This window comes from Syngnathus typhle, linkage group LG6, assembly GCF_033458585.1.
Source record: "Syngnathus typhle isolate RoL2023-S1 ecotype Sweden linkage group LG6, RoL_Styp_1.0, whole genome shotgun sequence".
NCBI lineage: Eukaryota > Metazoa > Chordata > Actinopteri > Syngnathiformes > Syngnathidae > Syngnathus > Syngnathus typhle.
The window spans coordinates 5,560,143-5,580,592 of record NC_083743.1 but is presented as its reverse complement, the minus strand read 5'-3'; the positions used below and the strand labels follow the sequence as shown (position 1 = coordinate 5,580,592).

The 20,450-nt window shown below is 49.4% G+C and overlaps 4 protein-coding genes across 7 annotated transcripts; 2 read left to right on the top strand and 2 right to left on the bottom strand.

Moving 5' to 3' along the window:
- The first annotated feature begins 295 nt into the window (after nt 1–295).
- dhx34 (DEAH (Asp-Glu-Ala-His) box polypeptide 34) lies at nt 296–14,536 on the top strand. Of its 3 annotated transcripts, XR_009714570.1 has the most exons (19): nt 296–1,393; nt 1,480–1,794; nt 1,959–2,216; nt 2,639–2,741; nt 2,834–3,051; nt 3,170–3,344; nt 3,411–3,604; nt 3,769–3,870; nt 3,947–4,213; nt 4,299–4,472; nt 4,550–4,652; nt 4,787–4,884; nt 5,064–5,315; nt 5,392–5,583; nt 5,713–5,860; nt 5,980–6,142; nt 10,642–10,770; nt 11,105–11,278; nt 13,194–14,536. XR_009714570.1 is itself a non-coding variant. In XM_061280081.1 (16 exons), exons 1-16 carry the CDS (start codon nt 707–709, stop codon nt 6,123–6,125), a joined length of 3,390 nt encoding a protein of 1,129 aa, XP_061136065.1. In that variant the 5' UTR covers nt 296–706; the 3' UTR covers nt 6,126–6,370. The 3 variants fall into 3 exon arrangements, 2 of the variants coding, with proteins under 2 accessions (XP_061136065.1, XP_061136064.1); XM_061280081.1 differs by lacking the exons at nt 10,642–10,770; nt 11,105–11,278; nt 13,194–14,536 and having other exon boundaries at nt 5,434–5,583; nt 5,980–6,370; XM_061280080.1 differs by lacking the exons at nt 10,642–10,770; nt 11,105–11,278; nt 13,194–14,536 and having other exon boundaries at nt 5,980–6,370.
- Nucleotides 8,759–13,068, bottom strand: spred3 (sprouty related EVH1 domain containing 3). The gene is made up of 6 exons (XM_061280087.1): nt 12,855–13,068; nt 11,090–11,246; nt 10,412–10,580; nt 10,248–10,309; nt 10,013–10,165; nt 8,759–9,760 (listed from the first exon to the last, which is right to left on the bottom strand). Exons 1-6 carry the CDS (start codon nt 12,863–12,865, stop codon nt 8,759–8,761), a joined length of 1,554 nt encoding a protein of 517 aa, XP_061136071.1. The 5' UTR covers nt 12,866–13,068.
- psmd8 (proteasome 26S subunit, non-ATPase 8) lies at nt 13,950–15,826 on the bottom strand. The gene is made up of 7 exons (XM_061280085.1): nt 15,694–15,826; nt 15,242–15,314; nt 15,058–15,160; nt 14,800–14,965; nt 14,615–14,715; nt 14,427–14,538; nt 13,950–14,259 (listed from the first exon to the last, which is right to left on the bottom strand). Exons 1-7 carry the CDS (start codon nt 15,796–15,798, stop codon nt 14,122–14,124), a joined length of 798 nt encoding a protein of 265 aa, XP_061136069.1. The 5' UTR covers nt 15,799–15,826; the 3' UTR covers nt 13,950–14,121.
- nup88 (nucleoporin 88) lies at nt 15,767–19,007 on the top strand. Of its 2 annotated transcripts, XM_061280084.1 has the most exons (4): nt 15,767–15,890; nt 16,571–17,233; nt 17,429–18,008; nt 18,246–19,007. In XM_061280084.1, the coding sequence occupies exons 1-4, from the start codon at nt 15,838–15,840 to the stop codon at nt 18,867–18,869; spliced, it is 1,920 nt and encodes a 639-aa protein (XP_061136068.1). In that variant the 5' UTR covers nt 15,767–15,837; the 3' UTR covers nt 18,870–19,007. The 2 variants fall into 2 exon arrangements, with proteins under 2 accessions (XP_061136068.1, XP_061136067.1); XM_061280083.1 differs by lacking the exon at nt 15,767–15,890 and having other exon boundaries at nt 16,246–17,233.
- Nucleotides 19,008–20,450: the final 1,443 nt, after the last annotated feature.

Below are 20,450 nucleotides of genomic sequence, written 5' to 3'. Positions count from 1 at the left end.
TTATGATTGGCCCAGTAAGTAAAATTATTAAAGTGGATTTTTGTATGGCATCCCTGGGTCATAATCTTGTGCCACCTAACTGCACTTGTAATCACGTCAAACCGCTAATATTTTGGGTCGCGTTTTGCTCCTAAACTGATAGCTTTGATTAAACGTTTCTTCGTTCTTTTTATTTTTTAATTTTTTTACGGTTATGCCGTACAGTCGTGATTGTTTTTTTTTCAGGAAAGTAATTCAATCAAGAACATTTGTAAGACTATGTTCTCTGTCGGACGATTTTAGAGTCGGACCGGAAGTTAATCCGTTGTTCATTTTCTTCCGTCCGGATTTCAAAGAATTTCGACTTTCTCTGCCGTAAGAATTTGATGTTTTCACGGTTGTTGTTGAGATATATTTAACGTAGATGTTAAAATGGCCGGTTAGTCGTGTTAGTTTTCATCAAGTGTGTTTAAAACGGGAGGGTCTTGTTAATTGCTGGTGGTGAAGTTTCTCTTTTAGGTGGGGTGGAAGCATAGCGACTATGTTTGATACAATCTTCCAGTTTAACTCGAGAATAACAATATAATGTGCTATATTTTCGCCGTTAGTTAAAGTATTGCAGAAAAAACATTGTAGCAAAATGTGTATGTAGAGCATTAAGCCAAATTTAAGAAGTGCAGATAGTCTAAGGTGCACTGGCGAGAAGTAAGGGACTGAAACTGGGACCATGGATATAGATGGGAGGTCCCACAATCGGACTTGGGACTGGGACAGTCCATACTGCCGGGCCCAGCTGGACGAAATTTTCTTCCGTCAGAACGACTATATCCAAGCCGGCAGCCAGGAACACAAAGACTTCTGGGCCTTTTTTGACCGCTTCCAGAGGTTCAAGCTAAAGAAGGACATGTGTGGACATGATCCGAGCTTTGATGAGGGCAGTCACTCAGACCAAACGGGGTCGTTAGACCTCCCTAAGGAGTATGACGCCCGGTACCGCATCAATGTGTCCCTAGTTACCAAAGACATCGAGGAGCGTCTGGGACGATCCCACCCGAGTCACGGCAGGCGCGACTCTTCGGGTCCGAACGCTCAAGTAATCTCGGATTTCCGTCTGTCCTTGCTGCACTACCTGGACTTCAGCCAGCGGCAGAGTTTCGGCAAGTTGGCCAAGCTGCAGCGCGACCAGAAGAACCTGCCCATCTTCCAATACCGAGACCGCATCGTGGACCTGGTCAAGAAACACTCGGTTGTCGTGGTGGCAGGAGATACCGGCTGTGGCAAGTCCACTCAGGTGCCCCAGTATCTCCTCTCGGCCGGGTTCACGCAGATAGCCTGCACCCAACCCCGACGTATCGCCTGCATTTCCCTGGCCAAGAGGGTCAGCTTTGAGAGTCTGAACCAGTATGGCTCAAAGGTTTGTCTTCGACTGCATCCCCTACCTTTAAGACTATCACTGGCACATCTATGACTTACTCCCAACACGCAACCGTGTTTCTACAGGTGGGCTACCAGATCCGCTTTGAGACCACGCGCACCCTCGCCACTAAGCTCATCTTCCTGACCGAGGGTCTCCTGCTGAGGCAGATCCAGCAGGAAAAGATGCTGGAGCAGTACCAGGTGCTGATCGTAGACGAGGTGCACGAGCGCCACCTTCACGGCGACTTCCTGTTGGGCGTGCTGCGCTCTCTGCTGGCCGACCGACCCGCCGACCTGCGGCTCATCCTCATGTCGGCCACCATCAACATCAAGCTGTTCTCGGACTACTTCGGCGGCGCTCCCGTGCTGCAGGTGCCGGGCAGACTCTTCCCCATACAGGTAAGCCTACACGTATAAGGCGGACGCTCAAAAATCTTTTGGTCTCTAATAGCAGAAAATAGGCAAAAAACATCTTTTTTTTTTCTCTGCGAATTATCCATGTCTGGCTCCCGAGAAAGTGAAACGTTCACGATTAAGTGTTGAAATGTGCATCCATCCTTCAGGTGCTCTATCAGCCCATCCCCCCTGAAGAGCAGGCGTCGTCCCGCATGGAGAAGCTTGAGCCCCGGCCGTACCTGCGCATCCTGCAGACCATCGACCAGCGCTACCCGCCAGAGGAGCGTGGCGACCTGCTGATCTTCCTGAGCGGCGTAGCTGAGATCGGCGCCATCCAGGAGGCGTGTCAGGTGTACGCCACTCACACACGGCGCTGGATTGTGCTGCCGCTGCACAGCACGCTCTCGCTGGCCCAGCAGGACAAGGTACCCACACCATTTTTGAGACTGTTCGTCCATGGCCGACCAATATGGATTTTGGTTTTTTTTAGGCTGATTGCGATTCTGATATTTAGTATCATGTTCGGCCTAATTAAAAAAATATATATACAATGAATACAATTAATATGATATATATTAATACCGATACAATGAATAAAATTAATTATTTTTCAATAATATTTTTCAGACTAATGTTAGGCATATTTTCATTTGTCTTTTTTTCATGTACACTGTTGTATACTATTGCCCCCTGCTGGCCAAAGTGCGCACACCAAAAGTGGCAACTCAATGCCCACTGAATTTAATTTAATGTTGCAAAATCATGACATTTACTCGCTCTTTTTATTCAGTACAGTGCTTATAGAGTGCTGTTTGTCATTGTATTTCACCTTGTGTTACTGCTGTAGGTGTTTGACATCGCGCCTCCTGGTGTGAGGAAGTGCATCATTTCCACCAACATCGCAGAGACCTCAGTCACTATAGATGGCGTACGCTTTGTCGTCGACTCAGGTGGGCAGAAGTGGAAAAAGTACTCACAATCGAGGCTGCAGTAATTATTCACAAAATTAAAATGACTCCTCATTTGTGATTATTTTTTGCAGGCAAGGTGAAGGAGATGAGTTTTGACCCCAAGGCCAAGATGCAGCGTCTTCAGGAGTTCTGGATCAGCCGGGCCAGTTCGGAGCAGAGGAAGGGCCGCGCCGGTCGCACGGGTCCCGGCGTGTGCTACCGCCTCTATGCCGAGTCCGACTACGATGCCTTCGCCTCCTACCCTGTACCTGAAATCCACCGAGTGGCGCTGGACTCCCTGGTTCTGCAGGTATGTTAAACTTCCTGTTTTCACCTTTCAAATTTAGTGTGCTGCCCTCCAGTGGCCGACAATGGGATTACACTTAAAACCAACATGTTTATTCCAAGTGTGTTCGTTTCCCCCGCAGATGAAGAGCATGGGACTCGGAGATCCGCTTTCGTTTGTCTTCATCGATCCCCCGCCGGCCGCCAGCATCCAGACCGCCATTACCTACCTCAAGGAGCAGGGGGCGCTGGACCAACAGTGCGAGCTGACCACCATTGGGAGTGTGCTGGCCCAGCTTCCCGTCGACGTCGTAATCGGTAGCAACATCTCCTCTTTAGGCCATCCTGTAGACTCCCACTGAACCGTTTTGTGTGTTCGCCCAGGAAAGATGCTGGTGCTGGGCTCCTTGTTCAACCTGGTGGAGCCCATGCTGACGGTGGCCGCCGCGCTCAGCGTGCAGTCGCCGTTCCTGCGCAGCTCGCAGCACAACCCCGACTGCGCCACCGCTCGCCAGCCGCTGCACTGCAACCAGGGGGACCCCTTCACGCTGCTCAACACCTTCAACGCCTGGGTGCAGGTCAGCAGAGAGAGAGATTGACAAAAGGGAAATTCACTGCTTGGGTGTACCTCATCGAGTGACCTGTGAATTTGGATTAGATGATGTTTTTCACATCTTTTGTCACTCCACGGCCGTGCCTGAAGAATCGCTCTCATTGTGTCGTTTGTTTTGGATGTCCACAGGTAAAGGGCGAGCGAGGCGGCGGTTCCAGGAAGTGGTGCCGTCGGCGAGGCCTGGAGGAGCAGCGGCTCTACGAGATGGTCAACCTGCGCAGACAATTTAAGGTAAGACCATGCTTACCTACAATTTTAGGGAACTTTTTTGCTCTCCGTTGAAGTCACGGTTCGTTGTGGAGAACAGGAGCTGCTGAGGAGCCACAGCCTGCTGGAGGCGGAGGCCGACGACGACAAACGCGGCGACCGGCAGCAGCGGCGTCAGCATTTGACGGAGAGGAGGAAGCTCCATCAGATGAAGAGAGCTCACGAGCAGCAGGAGGGCACCAAACGCAAAGTCCTCAAAATGGAAGAGGGCCAGGAAGGGGAGTTCTCCTCCGGATCCGACACAGAGCAAGCGGGACGAGGACGGAGCAGGAAGAAGGACAAGAATGGAGCTCAGGTGGACATCCAGGTAACAGCCCTCCGCCAAAGCCTAATAAGGAAGAAGAAATTTGGCTTAAAGTCCAGACGTTAATTGTTTGCTTTTCCTCCACCAGGAAGTGAAATTCAAACTGCGCCACAACGTATCAGAGCTGCAGGACGCCGTCGGCGCCAGCCAGGATTTGTCATCCCGCCAGCAATCTCTCCTCAAGCTTCTTCTCTGCCGGGGTCTTTACCCTCAGCTGGCGCTGCCCGACGAGCACAACGGCACCCGCAAAGACACCGAGCAGGTCGGGATCTCCTCTCACACCGCCATCTTGCTTATCGTGAGCCGTCTTTAACGTTGCTGCTGGTCCGTTACTTTCAGGTGTTCCACACCAAGAATAAGCAGGGAATCGTCATCCATCCCACCAGTGTGTTTGCCAGCGACCCCGAGGTGCTACATGTGCGGGACGACATCCGCGATACGGGTAAGCCTTGTTTTCTAAACTGCTAAAGTGTTAAGTGTCCCAGTCGGTTCCATTTCCAGTTCTGTGATTCTGTAATTATAAACAAAAGTGATGCCTGACTTTGTGTTGACTGTTTGTGTGCGCCGACAAAAAAGGACGGGAAAGCGGCAAACATCAGCTGCTGGCCTTCGTCACCTTGCTGGAGACCAACAGGCCCTATTTGTCCAACTGTGTGCGTGTTCCCGCACTGCAGGTGAGTTCTCACTCTCACCACAAATTTTCCGCACAAAAGTAATGCAGAGGATTCGAGCGCCGTGAGCGACGTTGCAATAATTAGCGCTTTCTTTTTGTAACGAGCTAACATTAGACAAATGTCGTCAAACTTCTTTGGTTTGTATTCTTTGGATATTTGAGAGAAGATTGCGTCCGCAGGCTCTGCTGCTGGTGGCCAACTCTTTGGACAGCAATGCCGACTGCTCCCGTCTGGTGGTGGACGGTTGGTTGGAGCTGCAGCTGAAGGTCCCCGAGGAAGCCCTCAAGGCCCTGTCCACGGCGCTCTCCCTCCGGGCCGAGTGGGAGCGCCTCCTGCAGGCCCACTTGGGCCAGAGTCCCACCGCCGAGGGGTCCCGCAAGGCCACTCAGAAGCTAAGCGAGCGCTTGGTCCGCTTCTTGCTTTACACCGAGGTATGGTCGTCTCTGCAAATTGGCCTTGTGTCATATGGATCATTTTCCCAGCAACGTTTGCTGTTGGCGTTTTTAGATCAACTACAGCCTGCAGCGTCTCTCCGCCCTCCACATTCAGAACCTGTACGTCGGACCCCAGGCCGAGGCTGAACTTTCTCACGGCACCAGCGCCGGTCTCACGCCGCTGTTTCCAGGCACTGAGGCCAAGCCGGACCCAATCAAGGGAGGACTGCGCGTCGCCAACTTTTTCACCTACAACTGCCTGACCGTAAGTAACGTACAGTTTTGCCATACCGGTGTTAATCTGTCTGATTTGCTTTTCATGCTTTTTCATTTAGACAAAAATAGCACTTTGCCATCTCGCATGAATAAAGATATTTTTTCCACTCCTCTTCAGGATTCCAGGGACCTGTACAGCGAGTGCCTGCGTACTTTCTGGAACTGTCCCAACTGCGAGCTCTACATGCCGCTGACGCCGCTGGAGCGAATGCAGCACGAGACCACCTGCAGGCTGGCAGGGGAACAACAAGAGCAGGATGGTGAAGGTGGGGGCACTTCCTTGTTTCAACACAAAGCTGCATTAGTCGTAAAAGTAAAAAAAAAAAAAAGTCTTATCTAATTTCTTCTGTCCCTGTTTTGAAATCCGATTTTTTTTTTTCTTTAGGGACGGATGTCGGGAAGCCAATCTCGTCGTCTTCCTCCTCCAGTCTGTGCCGAGTCTACCACTGCGACGTTTGCAACCAGGACTTGACGCTGACGTCCACGGAGATCCTCAAGCACAAAAGGCAACACATGTACTCCACTAAGTAACATCACATTACATTGAAGTAAGTGTCATTGAGGTGAAGAAATGAACTTCAAGTCAAAGGAAGGAGTGTTTTAAAATATAGAGTGAGGGTTTAATAATGATACAAACCCACGATATGTAACACCTCAAAGCAGCACATTGGCACAAAGTCAGAAGTAAGACAGCACGGAAGATAAAAACCTGCCTCGAGGGAGAGGAAAAAAAAAAAAAGAATCAGAATAAATATCGCAATAAATAAATAATAAAACAGGTCATATCTCATTAATTACTTTGAAACTCAGAATCATAAATACATTTGGAAATATGCACATTGGCAGAAATGAAACAAGGTAAACAGTACTGAATATACAGAGTTACTCAGGTAAATCATAAGGTATTGATTACTCAAATCAAAAGGCACATTTATTAAGATGTAAGAACGGGCGGGGGGGGGGGGCCTGCCGGTGTGTGTGGATGGGAACGCGTGTGTGAAGCGGAAGTAACAAACGTGTGTGTGTGTGTGCGGGTGCACGATGGCTTCTTTTTACGGCTTTGGTCCATCTGCGTCTTCAAGTCGGCCAGTGGACGTGTGTGTGTGTGAGTGTGCGTGTGTGTGTGTGGGACAGTTGGGGAAAATGGCAGTTTACTTTCCTGGAGCTATTTGTTATGGTGGTGGTGAGTTGATTCACAACTGTATCATGGCGGGTCTCAACTAATTCCACTTGAAGCGAAATATTTCCATTTTGATCGAGAGAGAACTTTGCGTAACCGTCTCGGTTGTCATTTTCAAAACTTGGCAGCTGCAGAGGAGATCATATAAGGGAAAGAAATGCACAATATTTACGTGACTGTTTAGGGGCAGGGCATACGTTTCTGTGTAGAAGGTGGGGATTCACAAATTTGGGGACTCAAAGTTCGTATTATATTCCATCGTCATTGTCCACTTTTCAGTACTGCTTGGCAAAAACATGGCGAGAATATAAATCTCAATACGACGGAAAAAAACGAATTGTGAAAGATTAATTCATTACACTGACTTAATTATTTTATGGTTTTATACTTTCCAGAAACCAATTCCGATCGAATTACTGTATTTTCTTGTTTACTAGAGAATCTATATAAATGTCACTTTTTTTTTGTTTAAATTGACTTAATGTAATAAATTAACTTTAATATAATAATATTCCAGTTTATTGACATGCACCTGTATATGAGAGCAGAAAAATAAGGGAAAAAATTTGGTTATAAAGTTATGTCACACAACTACAGGGGAAGTGGAACTTTAATTGTTCACGGCCTTGAAGCCGTTTTTGCACTCATTGGAAGAAAAAGAAAAATCTCTCAAGTAGATCTGTTGCCTATCGTCTTTTACGTGAGCAAACAAATAATTGCTTTGGCGCCATCCTGAAGCATCTCGGTGCCAAAACAATGATGTTAAAGTGATTTTTTATTTGGACAAAAGTGGCGCTTTGCCGCCATCTCATAGGGAAATTCTAAGGAAGGGCCCCGTCCTTCTCCGTTGGAAGGCTAGCTCTAATTTTTGTGCCGTTTTTGTTTCATGGTGCGCCGCGAGATTGTCGTGCCTTTGCTCTTGCACTTGATCTGGTTGGATTCTGCGGGCGTAGCTAATGTTGCGGCCTCTTCCGATTGCTCACGATAACACGACTTCACTTTTTTCCCCTAACGTGACGTACAAAAATACTCTTTGAATACATTGTTCATTGCACTTTTTTCTTTCAATTTTCCGGGTGGAGGTATTGACACGTTAGTAGTTTTTTTTTTAACACGTGTTCCTTATCGTCATTACTGCTAGTGGTTGGCATTGCAACTTTCCCCTTACTAATAATTGTCCTCATGCATTTGTTGACATTTTCTCTAAGGCTCGCGCTCTCATATTTATTATTTATGTATTTATTTTTCCCGCCGTGAGGTAAATTCGGAGGTAAAGGGCGACCGACGTCTCTACTACAGGGGTACTACAGGAGCTAACACCAAACCCCTGGAGGACCTCCTGGGAGTTTGTGTGTGCCTTTGGGAGGGGAGGGGAGGGGGGGCTACTCATTGTGACAAGTAATAAAATAGACCAATTACAGACACTCCCCGACTTATGAACAATTCGAACTCTTCCGTAAAAAGGAAAAATAAAAATTTCAAGTCGGAATCTGGAGTTGCGCAACTCCAGTGTAAAGAGATGTGTATAGTTTTGGTGAGTTAGTTTGGTGTGCCATGAGATTTTGTAGTACAATAAAATATGTGCCTTGGCATGATAAAGGTTGAAAACACAGGCGTGACAATCAATTTAAAAAAAAATAAAAAATTATGACCAGCAAAGTATGAGCCACCTTTCACTTGTTCATAAGTTGGGGAGTGTCAAAAAAATGTTTTTCCCTCTTGACGGACATTTCAAAACCTTAACGCACCCTTGTTCTTGCGTTAAGTTTCGGGGTCGGCGTAGATCTGCAATGAAAGGCTCCATGAAAGGTGGTCCCCCCAGTACAAGAAGGCCCCCCGGGTTGAAAAGAGAAAGAGCAGAATGCAGCGGAAGGCTTTGGGGAGGGGGGGGGGGCTTTGGAGGCTCGGCTCACGTTGAGGGGACGACCCCCCCCCCCCTACCAACCCCCCACCCCCCCCATCGCTTCCCGCCTCACACCCGGTCTCATCGTACCGCCTTGTGCTTTCCCCCGCAGCAGCCGCACCTCTCGCCACAACGCAGGCAGGCGCGCAAAGGCAGGTAGCAGCACATGCAGGGCACGAAGAGCGACAGGGCCACCAGAGCCAGCCAGCGAGCGCAACACAGGGGGTGCGGGTGGCCCCCCATGGAGTCGTCGCACGAGCACGGCTCCCAAAACTCGCCCTCGGAGTCCGACATGCAGTGGTAGAGCAGGCTCTCGGCGCACCAGACGCAGGTCCACTGGCGCAGGCAGTGCAGGGCCGGGTCGGGGGCGTCCCTGCAGCGGCCCCGACCGTTCTCCGAGGCGCTGAACACAGAGCGGCAGTACACGCAGCGGGACGAGCACGACGACGACGCCTGCGGGCACGGGCTGTCGTCGTCGGGGGAGATGGCACCCGGGTCCCCGCAGGCCCCGGCGCCGCCCCTCTTCCGAGTCCGCGAGCGGGGCGTGGCCAGGGAGGTGTGGATGCAGCAGGGCGAGGGGGAGCCTTTGCCGGTCTCCTGGGGGGAGCCGGCCCCTGAGGACACGCCCGACACAGCGTTGGGGATGGACACGTTGGTGGGCGAAGGCGAGGACAGACGCTGGGCCGCCTTGCTGTCCAGACTCACTGTGACGTCGCAGCCCGCCGTACCCAACCCGGACATCTCCTTCTCAAAGCGGACCACGCACAGCTCCGACTTGTCCTGCAGGCTCCCCCCGCTACCTACGACCACGCCCCCGGTCAGCCCCCCGACCATAGTCCTAGTGGCTCCCGCTCGTCGATAGTCCTCGTATCCTCGGGACCCCCACAGGTCCTTGCAGGGGTCCACGCTGCGCAGGTCGCCCTCCTCCAGGAGGGAAATGGTGGGCGAAAGGGGGGACAGAGGTGACGAGGCCGGCGGGCCCGCGGGAGGGGACGGTGGCGCCGGAGGCGGGGGCGGCGGTGACGGGGGATTCAAGGCGCTGGTCATTTGCGAGAGCTGGTATTGCCCCGGCCTGGCGTGGATCTGCAGAGAGGGTGTCGAGTTACAGAGTCAGGAAGACAACAGCCCGCCGCTAGCACCTCTCAATTGGCATCACATTTCACTTGAGTAGAGGTCACTTTCATCTTCATTTCACTTCCTGCACGGCCGCAACGAACGCAGCACTTTCAGGTGTAAAGTTACCCCACTTCCCCACTGCCTGCCCTGAACCTACTTAGATCCTTTTCTTTCTTTTTTGCTTGCCGTTTGACCCTCCCAAACGGAGCTGCGTCCTACCTGAGCCGGCGTCTGCGTGGTTCCGCCGGACGTAAAAGCAAATTCGTCGGCCCGCACGAAGCAGGTGGAGGACGACTCGCTGGTCACGATGGTGATGGGCTTGGGTAGCATCTCCTTCCTGCTGTTTGACGACGACTCGCTGCCTGTATGGGACTGACGGAAGTCGCGCATCATTGCGTGATTCCACCAAATGTGTCGCAAGACATGAACTGGAACCAAAACAAAAAACACTCACAGCTTGTCCGTCGTCCTCTGTGTCCGCCTCCTCCGGCGTTGATGACGAGGGCGAGTCTGAGCCTAAAACATATCAGTGACTTTTCAACTGCCCCCCCCCCCACCTCTTTGAACTTCAAATAAAAAGAATACTAGAGACTAAAGCTTGGCGGGGTGCACGCCCACCTCGGTCCAGCTTGTCGATGACTGCCTGCAGACCCTTCTCGAAGGAGATGGCGTCTGCGGGACTCTGGAAGGTCAGACCAAACTTGCGCTCGTCCACCCGCCAGTGATGGAAGATGGGATTCACCTTGTTGTAGACCAGCCCCCTTTGCACAGAACACTCCAGCACCGGCTAAACACATACAGGCAAGCAAGTGATCTCAACATGTCTGTGTCGTTTCTCGTTCATGAAGGTCTCTCTGTAACGTGCAAGGAGACGTGGAAACATCTGCTAGGAGCTGCTGTAAGCCACAACTCCCATCCAGATGCTCCTGCTGAAATAACCTGGCTCCAGATGTCACCACTAGGCCCCGCCTCTTTTGGTATATATTTCAATTCATAAAACCACTTCGTTTCCTTACAGTCTCTTCTAGTTTTGTACAATACGATGATATTCTGTCACAACGAAACATTTCTTTTTTTTGGGGGGGGGGGGGGGCTGGAATGACATCGCTCAGGGGAAATCTGGTAAACCTCCCGGAATTATTTAAGTAGATGTATTAAAGGTGTAGAGTGACCTTAGACAACCAACAAGAGCGCAGTTGGCCTCCATTCAAAACTTTTTGCATAACAATATTCCAAGCCCACCCCAAAATGACCAAATCCTCCTCCACCATCACCACCTCCTCATATTGTGCTCACCGCTCGGTCCCGCAGCCTCTCCCCGCGGATGACGTACTCTCTCCGCTTGTGGCTTCGCCCCTTGCATATCACCACGTGACTGAGGCCACCCCCGCCAAGGGGCACCCAGCCGCCGCTGGAGTCGTCACGTGTCATCACCACGGCTCGAACACGCACGCTGGAGGAGGCCGGAAAAGACAACGTGAGATGGTGAGAGCGTGACCACGGCCGCGTTCTCGAATCATTTAAAAACATAATGCTCGAGGAATTGTTTTGTCCACCCCGGGTTGCCATTTATTTGGTGAGCAGTGTCAACAGTTGCCCGTGCTATGAATGATGGGAATACGCCACCAATTAAAAAAAAAATCTTAACGAATAATGCTGGAATTTTAATGCCCGGGCAGGCTTTTATTTTCAATTTGGCCCTTAATTGTAGCGAGGGTTGGCTAGACTTAAGTCTGAGCCCTTTCCGACTTAATTGACATCACATAGTGATGGCACCAACATCTCGACAATTGCAAATTAAATATGCTAATTTATTACGCTGTCCGAGCGATCCATTTTCAACAAAGCAGGTATACTCGGAGTCCTGTTTTAGCTGCCAAAGAGATTTTGAGCATGCAGTCCACTATAGTGATGAAGAATATTCAAATCGACTTTGCAATGTAGTAGAATGCAATTTTCAAATCCCATGGGTGACTTCTATAAAACCAAAACATTTATGTGTAATACATTTGATTATTGTGATATAGAATATTTAAAAAAAAAAACAGGACGAAGACCTTGAATAAAATCACGATTCACAATCGTATTATTGGGCGGGTCAATATCAGATTATTTTTCTAAATCGTTCAGCCCAATGTAGTCTTTTATACGTGAAATTTCATAATGAACTATAGAGTCCATTGGTAAAGCGCGTATGAATGAATGATTCCGAACACAGGCCGCGCATATATGCGACGTTCAAGTGCCAAGTAAGAAAATGGGAAAAATCACAAGGAGGAAGAATAAGCGTTTCCCCAGCTACACATCAATGAACGCCGTGTGCGCGCGCACGTTTTTTTTTTTTTCGTCAGAAAACATCGCGATAATTCCATCAGACGACGCTTCCCCCCCTTCCCTCCTCCCTTCCTTTCTCCCTCCTCTTTTCCATCCCGCCCCTGCCCCTGCAAGCCATTAACAAGACATATATGTTGTTTTTTTATGAATGGCGAGGTTGCTGCTGGTTTTTTGTAATAAGAAAAGGCGCGATGGGGAGAAGGAGAGATCATGATGAGGATGTGTGGTGGCGGAGGGGGAGGGAAGAAAGGGGAGGGGGGAAATCACATTTCATTCATAAAGTTTGGCTTTAAAAAATCATAATGAAAGGCTGAGACACGTTGATAAGAAAAAAAATCACGACTCCTCTCGCCTTGAATGGCGCGACGCTCCCTCCCTCCTCCTCATCCTCCCCTCCTGGAAAGACAAACTCGCTATTTTTGCTGTTTTCTTTGTACCTCCTTCCTTTTATCCTTCCTTTCTATCACGTCAAGCCACGTAGTTGTTCACCTTATGGTTATGATTTATTTTGCCTGCTAGTGCTGCATGCATGTCCCTTTTCATTCATGTATAGATGACGTGTTAATGAACATGTAGGCGGCTTTCGGAACACCAAATAATAGGAAGAATGCATCGGCAGACATGAATGCACTTAGGTTTGCTTGTTTGCTGTTGTTTTTAGTCATCATGATGATAATAATTCAAAAGAAAAAAAATCACATCGCGCTCTTCATTCCGGGGGACTTACTCGCCCTCCATGGCTCGCCGTTGCCCGCTCGCCAGAGCCCACCGCGGGCTCTCCTCTCGCTGTGCTCAGCCTCCTCGCAGCAAACACACGCCGATGGGGCTCACATCGTCCCCGCATCCGCTCGCTCACCTCCCCGCAGTCGGCCTCTTCTCCGCCGGGGCCTCCTCGACGTCGTCTCGGCCGATCAGGACAGGCTGGAGGTTGCAGCAGCCATTTTCCGCTGGCAGCATCCTCCCTCCCTCCCTCGGTCCCTTCCTTCCTCCCTCCCTCCCTCCCTCCTTCCGTCCTTCTCTCTCTCTCCCGCGCTACCTGCTGCACATCCGCACTAATCATTGACAGGCTCGTGCACGCGGCGCGGCCATGTGAGGCACAGTGGGATGGCTACGCGTGGAGCGGGCGGGCGGGCGTGTGCGCGCGACGGGATCGAAGCAAAGGCAGCAGCACCATGGACAGCGCCGGCCATTCACACAAGACTAAGGTGGGGATTTGGACAAAAGTAGGTATACGGTACACTGTGAGATCATTCCTCCCCTCAAGTCCGCTTTTGATTCATGCTTTTTTCTTTCCGTAATACCTGCTGTTTATTCATTCATGTGTCTATGCTTCCTTTACTTTCAAGCATCCTTGCACTGCTTTCTTTTCTGCCTTCTTCAGACCTTCTTATTCAAGCATCCTTAGATCGCTTTCCATTGCTTGAACCAACTTTCTACCCTGATTCCTTACTTCCCTCAGACCCACCTTGATTCATGCCGCCTAGTATTTTTCTGACATCCTCTTTTTCCTCCTTTGTTCATTTCATGTTGTCCTTTGATAATTCATGTCTCCTTCCATTGCTTTTTTTCCCCCCACTTTTCTATCTTCTTTGTTGGTTGCATCCTACCTTCCTCACTCAGACCTACTTTTTAGTCATGTATCCTTAAACCTTTCCTGTGCTTGGAATGACTTTTCTGTTGCCCTTCTCCACACTTTTGATCTATGAATCCTTCAAAATATCTTGATGGACAGAACAAGCATTTTTCCTTCATTTGACATAACCATGGTGGAATTTTAATTTATGCAGTAAAAGGTGTGGCATCAAGAAGCAAGTAAAACCAGCAATTTTGTTTCTTTTTAATGAAGTTAATTACAATTAGGAGGGGTTCTGTTTAGATTTTACAAGACAGACATCAGATGTCATTGTAGAAAGACAATAAACATCAGTAAGTTTGGGGTAAAAAAAAAAAGAAGGCAATAACAATCTGAACGTATTACACTTTGTCCTGTTTGCTCAAACGATCATCTCCAGCTGCCTGGCGTACTCGATGACCTGCTGCGCCAACTCCGTGGACGGGATGCTGACCTCCTCCGTGCGCTGTTGCTGACTGCTGAATGAGTAGCAACCATCCGTGTTCAAGATCCAGCCTCGCTGAAGGACAACGGCAGAGCAGAGTTTTTCAGAAGGTTCAGTTCCCAGAAAATTGACAAATCAGGAAATGGAATCGAGTCGTGAGCGTGGTGCTGGGAGTTGTGGTTCACGAGTTCCTGGTGAGTGTGTATGTTTATTTTTTCTTGTCGGAATAAAAGCACAGGTACCTTTTTAGCATACTCTGTCATCTTTTTTGATGACGTGAAGAAAAGCACGCGTGTGGCCTCGGTAAATTGAATCTGCTCGTAGGCTTTCTCGATGCAGCCGGCGATCTCGTCCCTGCATGGGAAAAAGAAACAAGTGGACAAACGCTGAAGTTGGGGCACCTCTGTCTGGTTAGTACAGCTTTCCTTACCGAATGGTGTCGAGCAGGATGTCGATAAAGAAGGTATAGCTCTCTGCCGGAATGTTGCCTTTGGCCAGGAACACCTTGTTGTAGCTTCCCTCCATTAAATACTAGAAGAGACCGACGTCATTATACAGATCATTTCCGCCGGTTATTTAAAAGAACATACAGTGAATAAAATCCTTTGATCTTACCTGCTCTAAGGACACAGGATGCCTGATATACACGTTGGTCTGAATGTCACGTGCACTAAGCCGTTCCAGCTCCGTGTGGAACTCGGACACACGATTCTGCGAGAGCAGGAAGAGCAGGTTGAGTCCCAAAATCTGGTGCATGTAGGCCGCATCCGGTAGCTCCTCCCTGGACAGCAAATCAAATGGAGGTAAGTGTCAGTCATTTTCTTCATAAAAAACACTGATTTAAGAATTTAAAACAAAAATGGAAAGCATTACTTGTAGTCGAAGTAGTAGCACTTGAGCTGGGCCATGTATCTCTCAAAGGAGGGGATGTCTTTTTTCAGGATACTCCACAAGGCTCCAATTTCAAGGACATCACCTGTGGGGGGGAATAATGACATGTTCAGGATAAATCTTAATTCATAATAATTATAGGTATAAATCATAAGGAATAACTCACGCGCTAAAATAAGCTGCTGCTTAGTGAACGTGGAGCCACTTGTGGGTAGAAAGTTCAGCTCTAGTAATGACACCTGTAAAAATGTAAACATGAATATGCCACATTGCTAAATATAGTTAATGGGGAATAAATAATCAACGAATGCTTGAATATGAAAAATCATCGAACAATACGAGAAACGTATACACGAACGTCAACTGGATATTACACACATTTGGCAAACATTTGAACCCTAACAACAACACCTTTAGTACGTTTTAAACATATCCTTGCAGAATAACGTATCAAATAAGTACCAATTGGCAAGTTTTAATCAAGTCAAGACTCAACAAATACCAGCTAGCAAGCTTAGCCTTCCGATAGCTCACCACACTGGTAACATGGTAGCCGTAAATAAACAGACGTTACAGGTTCCACTGCAAGTATTAACAGTCCTGATCGCAGAGCTCTACCTTGAGTCTAGTGAGTAGTTCGCCACATTTACTAAGATTGGGGCTTTTCTTGTCCCACTCTGCTTTAAGCGTAACATACAGCCCCGCTGTCTCTCTCAACGCCATGGTGATTCTGCAAATAACAGCACGACACCGGCCGACGGAATGCGGCAGACGTGTGTCGTAAAACTACGAGCTTCCCACAAGCAACGTTTCAGGTGACGAAACAGGCGTCAATTTCGTTGCCATATTGGATGTGGAAAAGTGGCCTTAGTTCTTGTCGTTATGTGCGTCGAAGCAAGCACCATACGTTCAGAGGACAGCAGTTTAATAAACTCACACGAGGATTCAGAGAACAAGATCTATCACTTGGTTGCGTTACATCCGGGGAGCGAGAGCAGCTTCTTTGTCTTGGCTACGGTAGCCGTGCGGGACATTCTTTTAGCACAGTACACAATCATGCAATTATCTACAGTTCTGATATTTTGGCAGATCTGACACATCAAATATGGCGGATGTATCTCAGCACCCGAGCAACTACTAGTGGATGTCTCTATGTACATCCGACATGTATGAAGCTCCGCCCCTTTCTGCTTTGAAAACTTATCAAAATGGCGGCGTTCGGTACGGACCGCTGGCTCAATAGTTTGGCAAACCACGATATTTTCAAGAAAATACGCGACGGGTTGGACTCGGAGCCCAAAACTTCAGAGCGAGCGCTCGCTAAGAACCTCACCTTTTGTTTGGGGGCCGATTTTTTCTTATGGGATGACGTGGAGCGCGTCTTTTACACGACCAACCTACGCCAGTTGAACGTCGCGGAGGAGCACGGCGAGAGCTTCCAGACGCTGCTGTGCCTCAACCCGCCTCGCTTCCCTGTGTGCCAACTTCTCCTTAGCCCCACGCATGGCCACGTTGCGCTGGTGGGCCAGCGTGGCGCCACGGTGCTGGAGCTCCCGCAGCGGTGGGGCAAGAGGTCAGAGTTCGAGGGCGGAAGCAGCCGCGTCAACTGCAGGACTACCCCGGTGGCCGAACGCTTCTTTACCAGCTCGCCGTCAGTGAGTCTGCGCCAGGCGGCCTGGTACCCGAGCGAGACCGGGGAACCGATGCTAGTGCTCCTGACGTCCGACAACACCATCCGCTTTTATGGCTTGCGGGCCCCCCTGGCCCCTGTCAAAGTGGTGCAAGTGTCTGATGACGACGGTGGCAACGTTTGCGCAACTGCCCGCTCCTACGCGGCCTCGCTGGGGGAGATCGCCGTGGCCTTTGATTTTGGCCCGGTGACCCATGTCAGGGAGAGGCCCGTATACCCACTCTACATCCTCTACGAGAACGGCGAGACGTACCTGTGCCACACCAGCCAGACGAATAGGGTGAGCGTGAGCAAGCGCGTTGGTCCCCTGCCCATGTACCCGGCAGCCGAGGACAACTACGGCTACGACGCCTGCGCAATCCTCTGCCTGCCATGCGTGCCCAGCATCCTGGTCATCGCCACGGAGACGGGCAAGGTCTACCACTGTGTGGTGCTGGAGTCTGAGGACGAGGATGACACGGCGCCCAGGTGGGGGCAAACGGCTTGCGATGGGGGTGGAGCATGGCTGGAAAGTTTCGGCTGGATTTCCATGGCATGTACTCCCCCCCCCAACTGTTTTATATCGATTTATTCCTTCAATTTAGTAAATTCCTATCGATTTAATTTTATCTCATTAATTCCCATCAATTGAAAATTGCTGTATTTTATTTTTCGCAATTCTAGATGGATAGCAGGCGGGGTGCCAGCCCTCTACGTATTTGAGTGCGTGGAGCTGGAGCTCACCCTGAGGGTGGCACCGGGTGACGATGCTGAGGAAGAGTCTGACTTTTCCTGCCCCATCCGACTACACCGGGACCCGCTGTGCCCGCGGCGCTACCACTGCACCCACGAGGCGGGCGTGCACAGCGTGGGCCTCATCTGGCTGGACAAGCTGCAGACGTTCCTGCACACGGGCGACGACGACAAGGACGGCCTGCCCGAGCTGGCAGCCGAGCGCCGTTGCGCCGTGGAGCACATCGTGTGCACGCGGCCCCTGGCCAGCAGCCGCCCGGCGCCGGTGCAGGGCTTCCTCATCGTGGCGGACCTGGCACTGGGCGCCACCATGATCTGCGTCAGCGCCTCCTACGAGTGCATCCTGCTGCCGTTGCTGAGCTCTGTACGGGCACCTTCGCCTCCGCTGCTGTGCACGCAGTCCAACCCGGGCTCGGGCAGCTCGCCCCTGCGCGGCCTGGCGGGGAGCTCCTTTGAGCAGCATGTCCGCAACATCCTGGCGAGGGGCTCCGCCAACCCACTACTGCTCAAGGCAAGTCTTTTGTTGAGGGGGCCGTGCACTATTTGGTGCATGACCCTTTCTCTTCTCAGCTTATTCAAATAATTAAAAAATAATAATTGATATGGGAGCTATCTCCAGTGGTGTAATAACATTCCAAATTTGCACTTACTATTGCGTTTTATTGCTGGTCATGGCTCACTGTACTTGGTGCCAAATGTTTGACAACCACAAATGTTCTGTGACTGAGTGAAATTTTTCTTCTTTCAGGCCGGCGATGGGGAGCCGTCACCTCAGGAACGCCTTCAACTCCTGAGCCGAGCCACGCAGGTGTTCCGTGAGGAGTACATCCTAAAGCAGGACATGGCGCGCGAGGAGCTCCAGAAGCGCGTCAAGCTGCTGCGAGGGCAGCGGGCCAAGCAGCTGGAGGAGATGGCCCAGTGCCGAGAGGAGCGCCGGAGCCTGCGCGAGACAGCCGAGCGGCTGGCTGACAAATACGAGGACGCCAAGTACCGGCAAGAGGCCTTGGCCGAGCGCGTCAAGCGCATGCTGGCCGGCCAGCAGAGCCGCCTGCCCATCCTGTCCAACAGCGAGAAGGACATGCGCAAGGAGCTGCAGGCCATGAGCGAGCAACTGCGCCACCTGGACATCTGCATCAAGCAGGTGAAGATGAAGATGGAGTACCAGAAGACACAGGTGGACAAGGACGCGCCCTTGGCTGCTGGTGAAGCCCCCGGGCGGGCCTCCATCTTGCTGAGTGGCCCACAGAAGAAGGTGGTGCAGGACGTGCTTCGAGAAGAAGGCCAGCAGATCGTGGACATGATGAAGAGAGTCAAGGAGATGTCCTGCCTCATCGCCATGAGAAGCTCCGACTTGTATTTGGACCTCAAGTGAAACGTAGTCCATGTCACCGACTCTACTTTTGACAGCACTCTATTTTCTAATGCCGCAACATTTTGGAAGCGTCTTTCAAATGGTTGGATTTGTTATATGTTGGTTAAAATATGTTGAATAAATTTTTTTCTAGGTTCACTGTCCTTTCTTTTTTGTGACAAATTAGATTAGATACATACATACATACATACATACATTCATACATTCATTCATTCATTCATACATTCATACATTCATACATTCATTCATTCATACATTCATTCATTCATACATTCATTCATACATACATACATTCATTCATACATTCATACATTCATACATACATTCATACATACATTCATTCATTCATACATACATTCATTCATTCATTCGTACATTCATTCATTCATACATACGTACATACATAATTTTGTCCGTGTTGTATTTTTTTTTGCCCAGTAGAGGTCACTTCTGTCCCACATTCCTCTCATTACGATTTCCCAGGCAGCGAGGAATTCCCCATGAGGACGCCCACAGAGGAGCTTTCGCCTTTTTTTGTAGTGATGTGCATTCCAGTTCGTTTAAGTGAACTGACTCTTTATAATCAGTTCACTCAAAAGATTCGTTCAAACGAATCGTTCAATAATTCGCCCCCCCCCACACACATGCACCTTTTAAAAATTATTATTTATTTTTTTTATAAATCAAAAATCATGGTCAAAGCTTCACGGAAAGTGAAAAGTGCCACACCCACCCTCACTCCCACTTTCGGATTGGCTGTTTGATCTGTGATGTCACTTGGACACTCCGCGTGTCGTTAAGTCAGTGCTTCTCAAATAGTGGGGCGCAGTGGCGCTCTCATTGTTACTTCTGTCACGTTTGCGACAGTGCAACATTTTACGACTTACAAGACAAGTTAGGATAGTCACGCGAATAGTTTTCTTCTTGCTAGGGGGGGGCGTAACAGAAAATAATTGAGAAGCACTGGGTTAAATAAAGGTTAACCTAAAAAAAAAAAAAAAAAAAAAAAAAAAAAAAGTGAACCCTGAACTTTGAACCCGCGGTGACCCCGCGGTGACCCCGTGGTGACCCCGTGGTGACCCCTGGGTGACCTTTGAACCCTGAACTTTCAACTCTAGTTAAAAATCGAAAATGTGCACATGACCCCGTGAACTTTGAACCGACCTTTGACCCCTGGGTGAACTTTGAACCGTAAACTTTGACCTTTGACCCCTAGCTAATTACGTTTTTTTTTTTTTTTTTAAACCGGCATAGCAGAACGATCCATGGTCTTCAGATGCCGCGCTGTCGCCATCTCCTGGTCAGTTAGTGAAATGCTTTTGCTGATGTTTTTTTTTCTCTCAATTAAAACAAATCAATTAGCCAGTTGGTTTTCTTTATTTAATATCTATTAGCAGACAAAACCAAATTGTGAATCAGTCACCTAGGCTATAGCAGAACAAACAATCCATGGTCTTCAGATGCCACGCAAGGAATAATGAAATGAATGAAATAAGGAATTGGTGACACAGCTGGGTGATTATGTAACAAGCTCCAACAGGGATTCTTCACAAACTGATAAGCAGAAACCCTTATTTGAAA

Coding starts and splice junctions, on each gene's coding strand:
- spred3 (XM_061280087.1), bottom strand. Junction 10,310..10,411: donor CATCGACAAGCTGGACCGAG/GTGGGCGTGCAC, acceptor GATATGTTTTAG/GCTCAGACTCGCCCTCGTCA. Junction 10,166..10,247: donor CAGAGGACGACGGACAAGCT/GTGAGTGTTTTT, acceptor GACTTCCGTCAG/TCCCATACAGGCAGCGAGTC.
- nup88 (XM_061280083.1), top strand. CDS start 16,284: ATGGCGGCGTTCGGTACGGACCGCTGGCTCAATAGTTTGGCAAACCAC. Junction 17,234..17,428: donor GAGGATGACACGGCGCCCAG/GTGGGGGCAAAC, acceptor TCGCAATTCTAG/ATGGATAGCAGGCGGGGTGC. Junction 18,009..18,245: donor CCAACCCACTACTGCTCAAG/GCAAGTCTTTTG, acceptor TTCTTCTTTCAG/GCCGGCGATGGGGAGCCGTC.
- dhx34 (XM_061280080.1), top strand. CDS start 707: ATGGATATAGATGGGAGGTCCCACAATCGGACTTGGGACTGGGACAGT. Junction 1,795..1,958: donor GCAGACTCTTCCCCATACAG/GTAAGCCTACAC, acceptor TCCATCCTTCAG/GTGCTCTATCAGCCCATCCC. Junction 4,885..5,063: donor TGCGTGTTCCCGCACTGCAG/GTGAGTTCTCAC, acceptor TTGCGTCCGCAG/GCTCTGCTGCTGGTGGCCAA.
- psmd8 (XM_061280085.1), bottom strand. CDS start 15,798: ATGGCGTTGAGAGAGACAGCGGGGCTGTATGTTACGCTTAAAGCAGAG. Junction 15,161..15,241: donor GCAGCAGCTTATTTTAGCGC/GTGAGTTATTCC, acceptor TCCCCCCCACAG/GTGATGTCCTTGAAATTGGA. Junction 14,260..14,426: donor TGACAGAGTATGCTAAAAAG/GTACCTGTGCTT, acceptor GTTGTCCTTCAG/CGAGGCTGGATCTTGAACAC.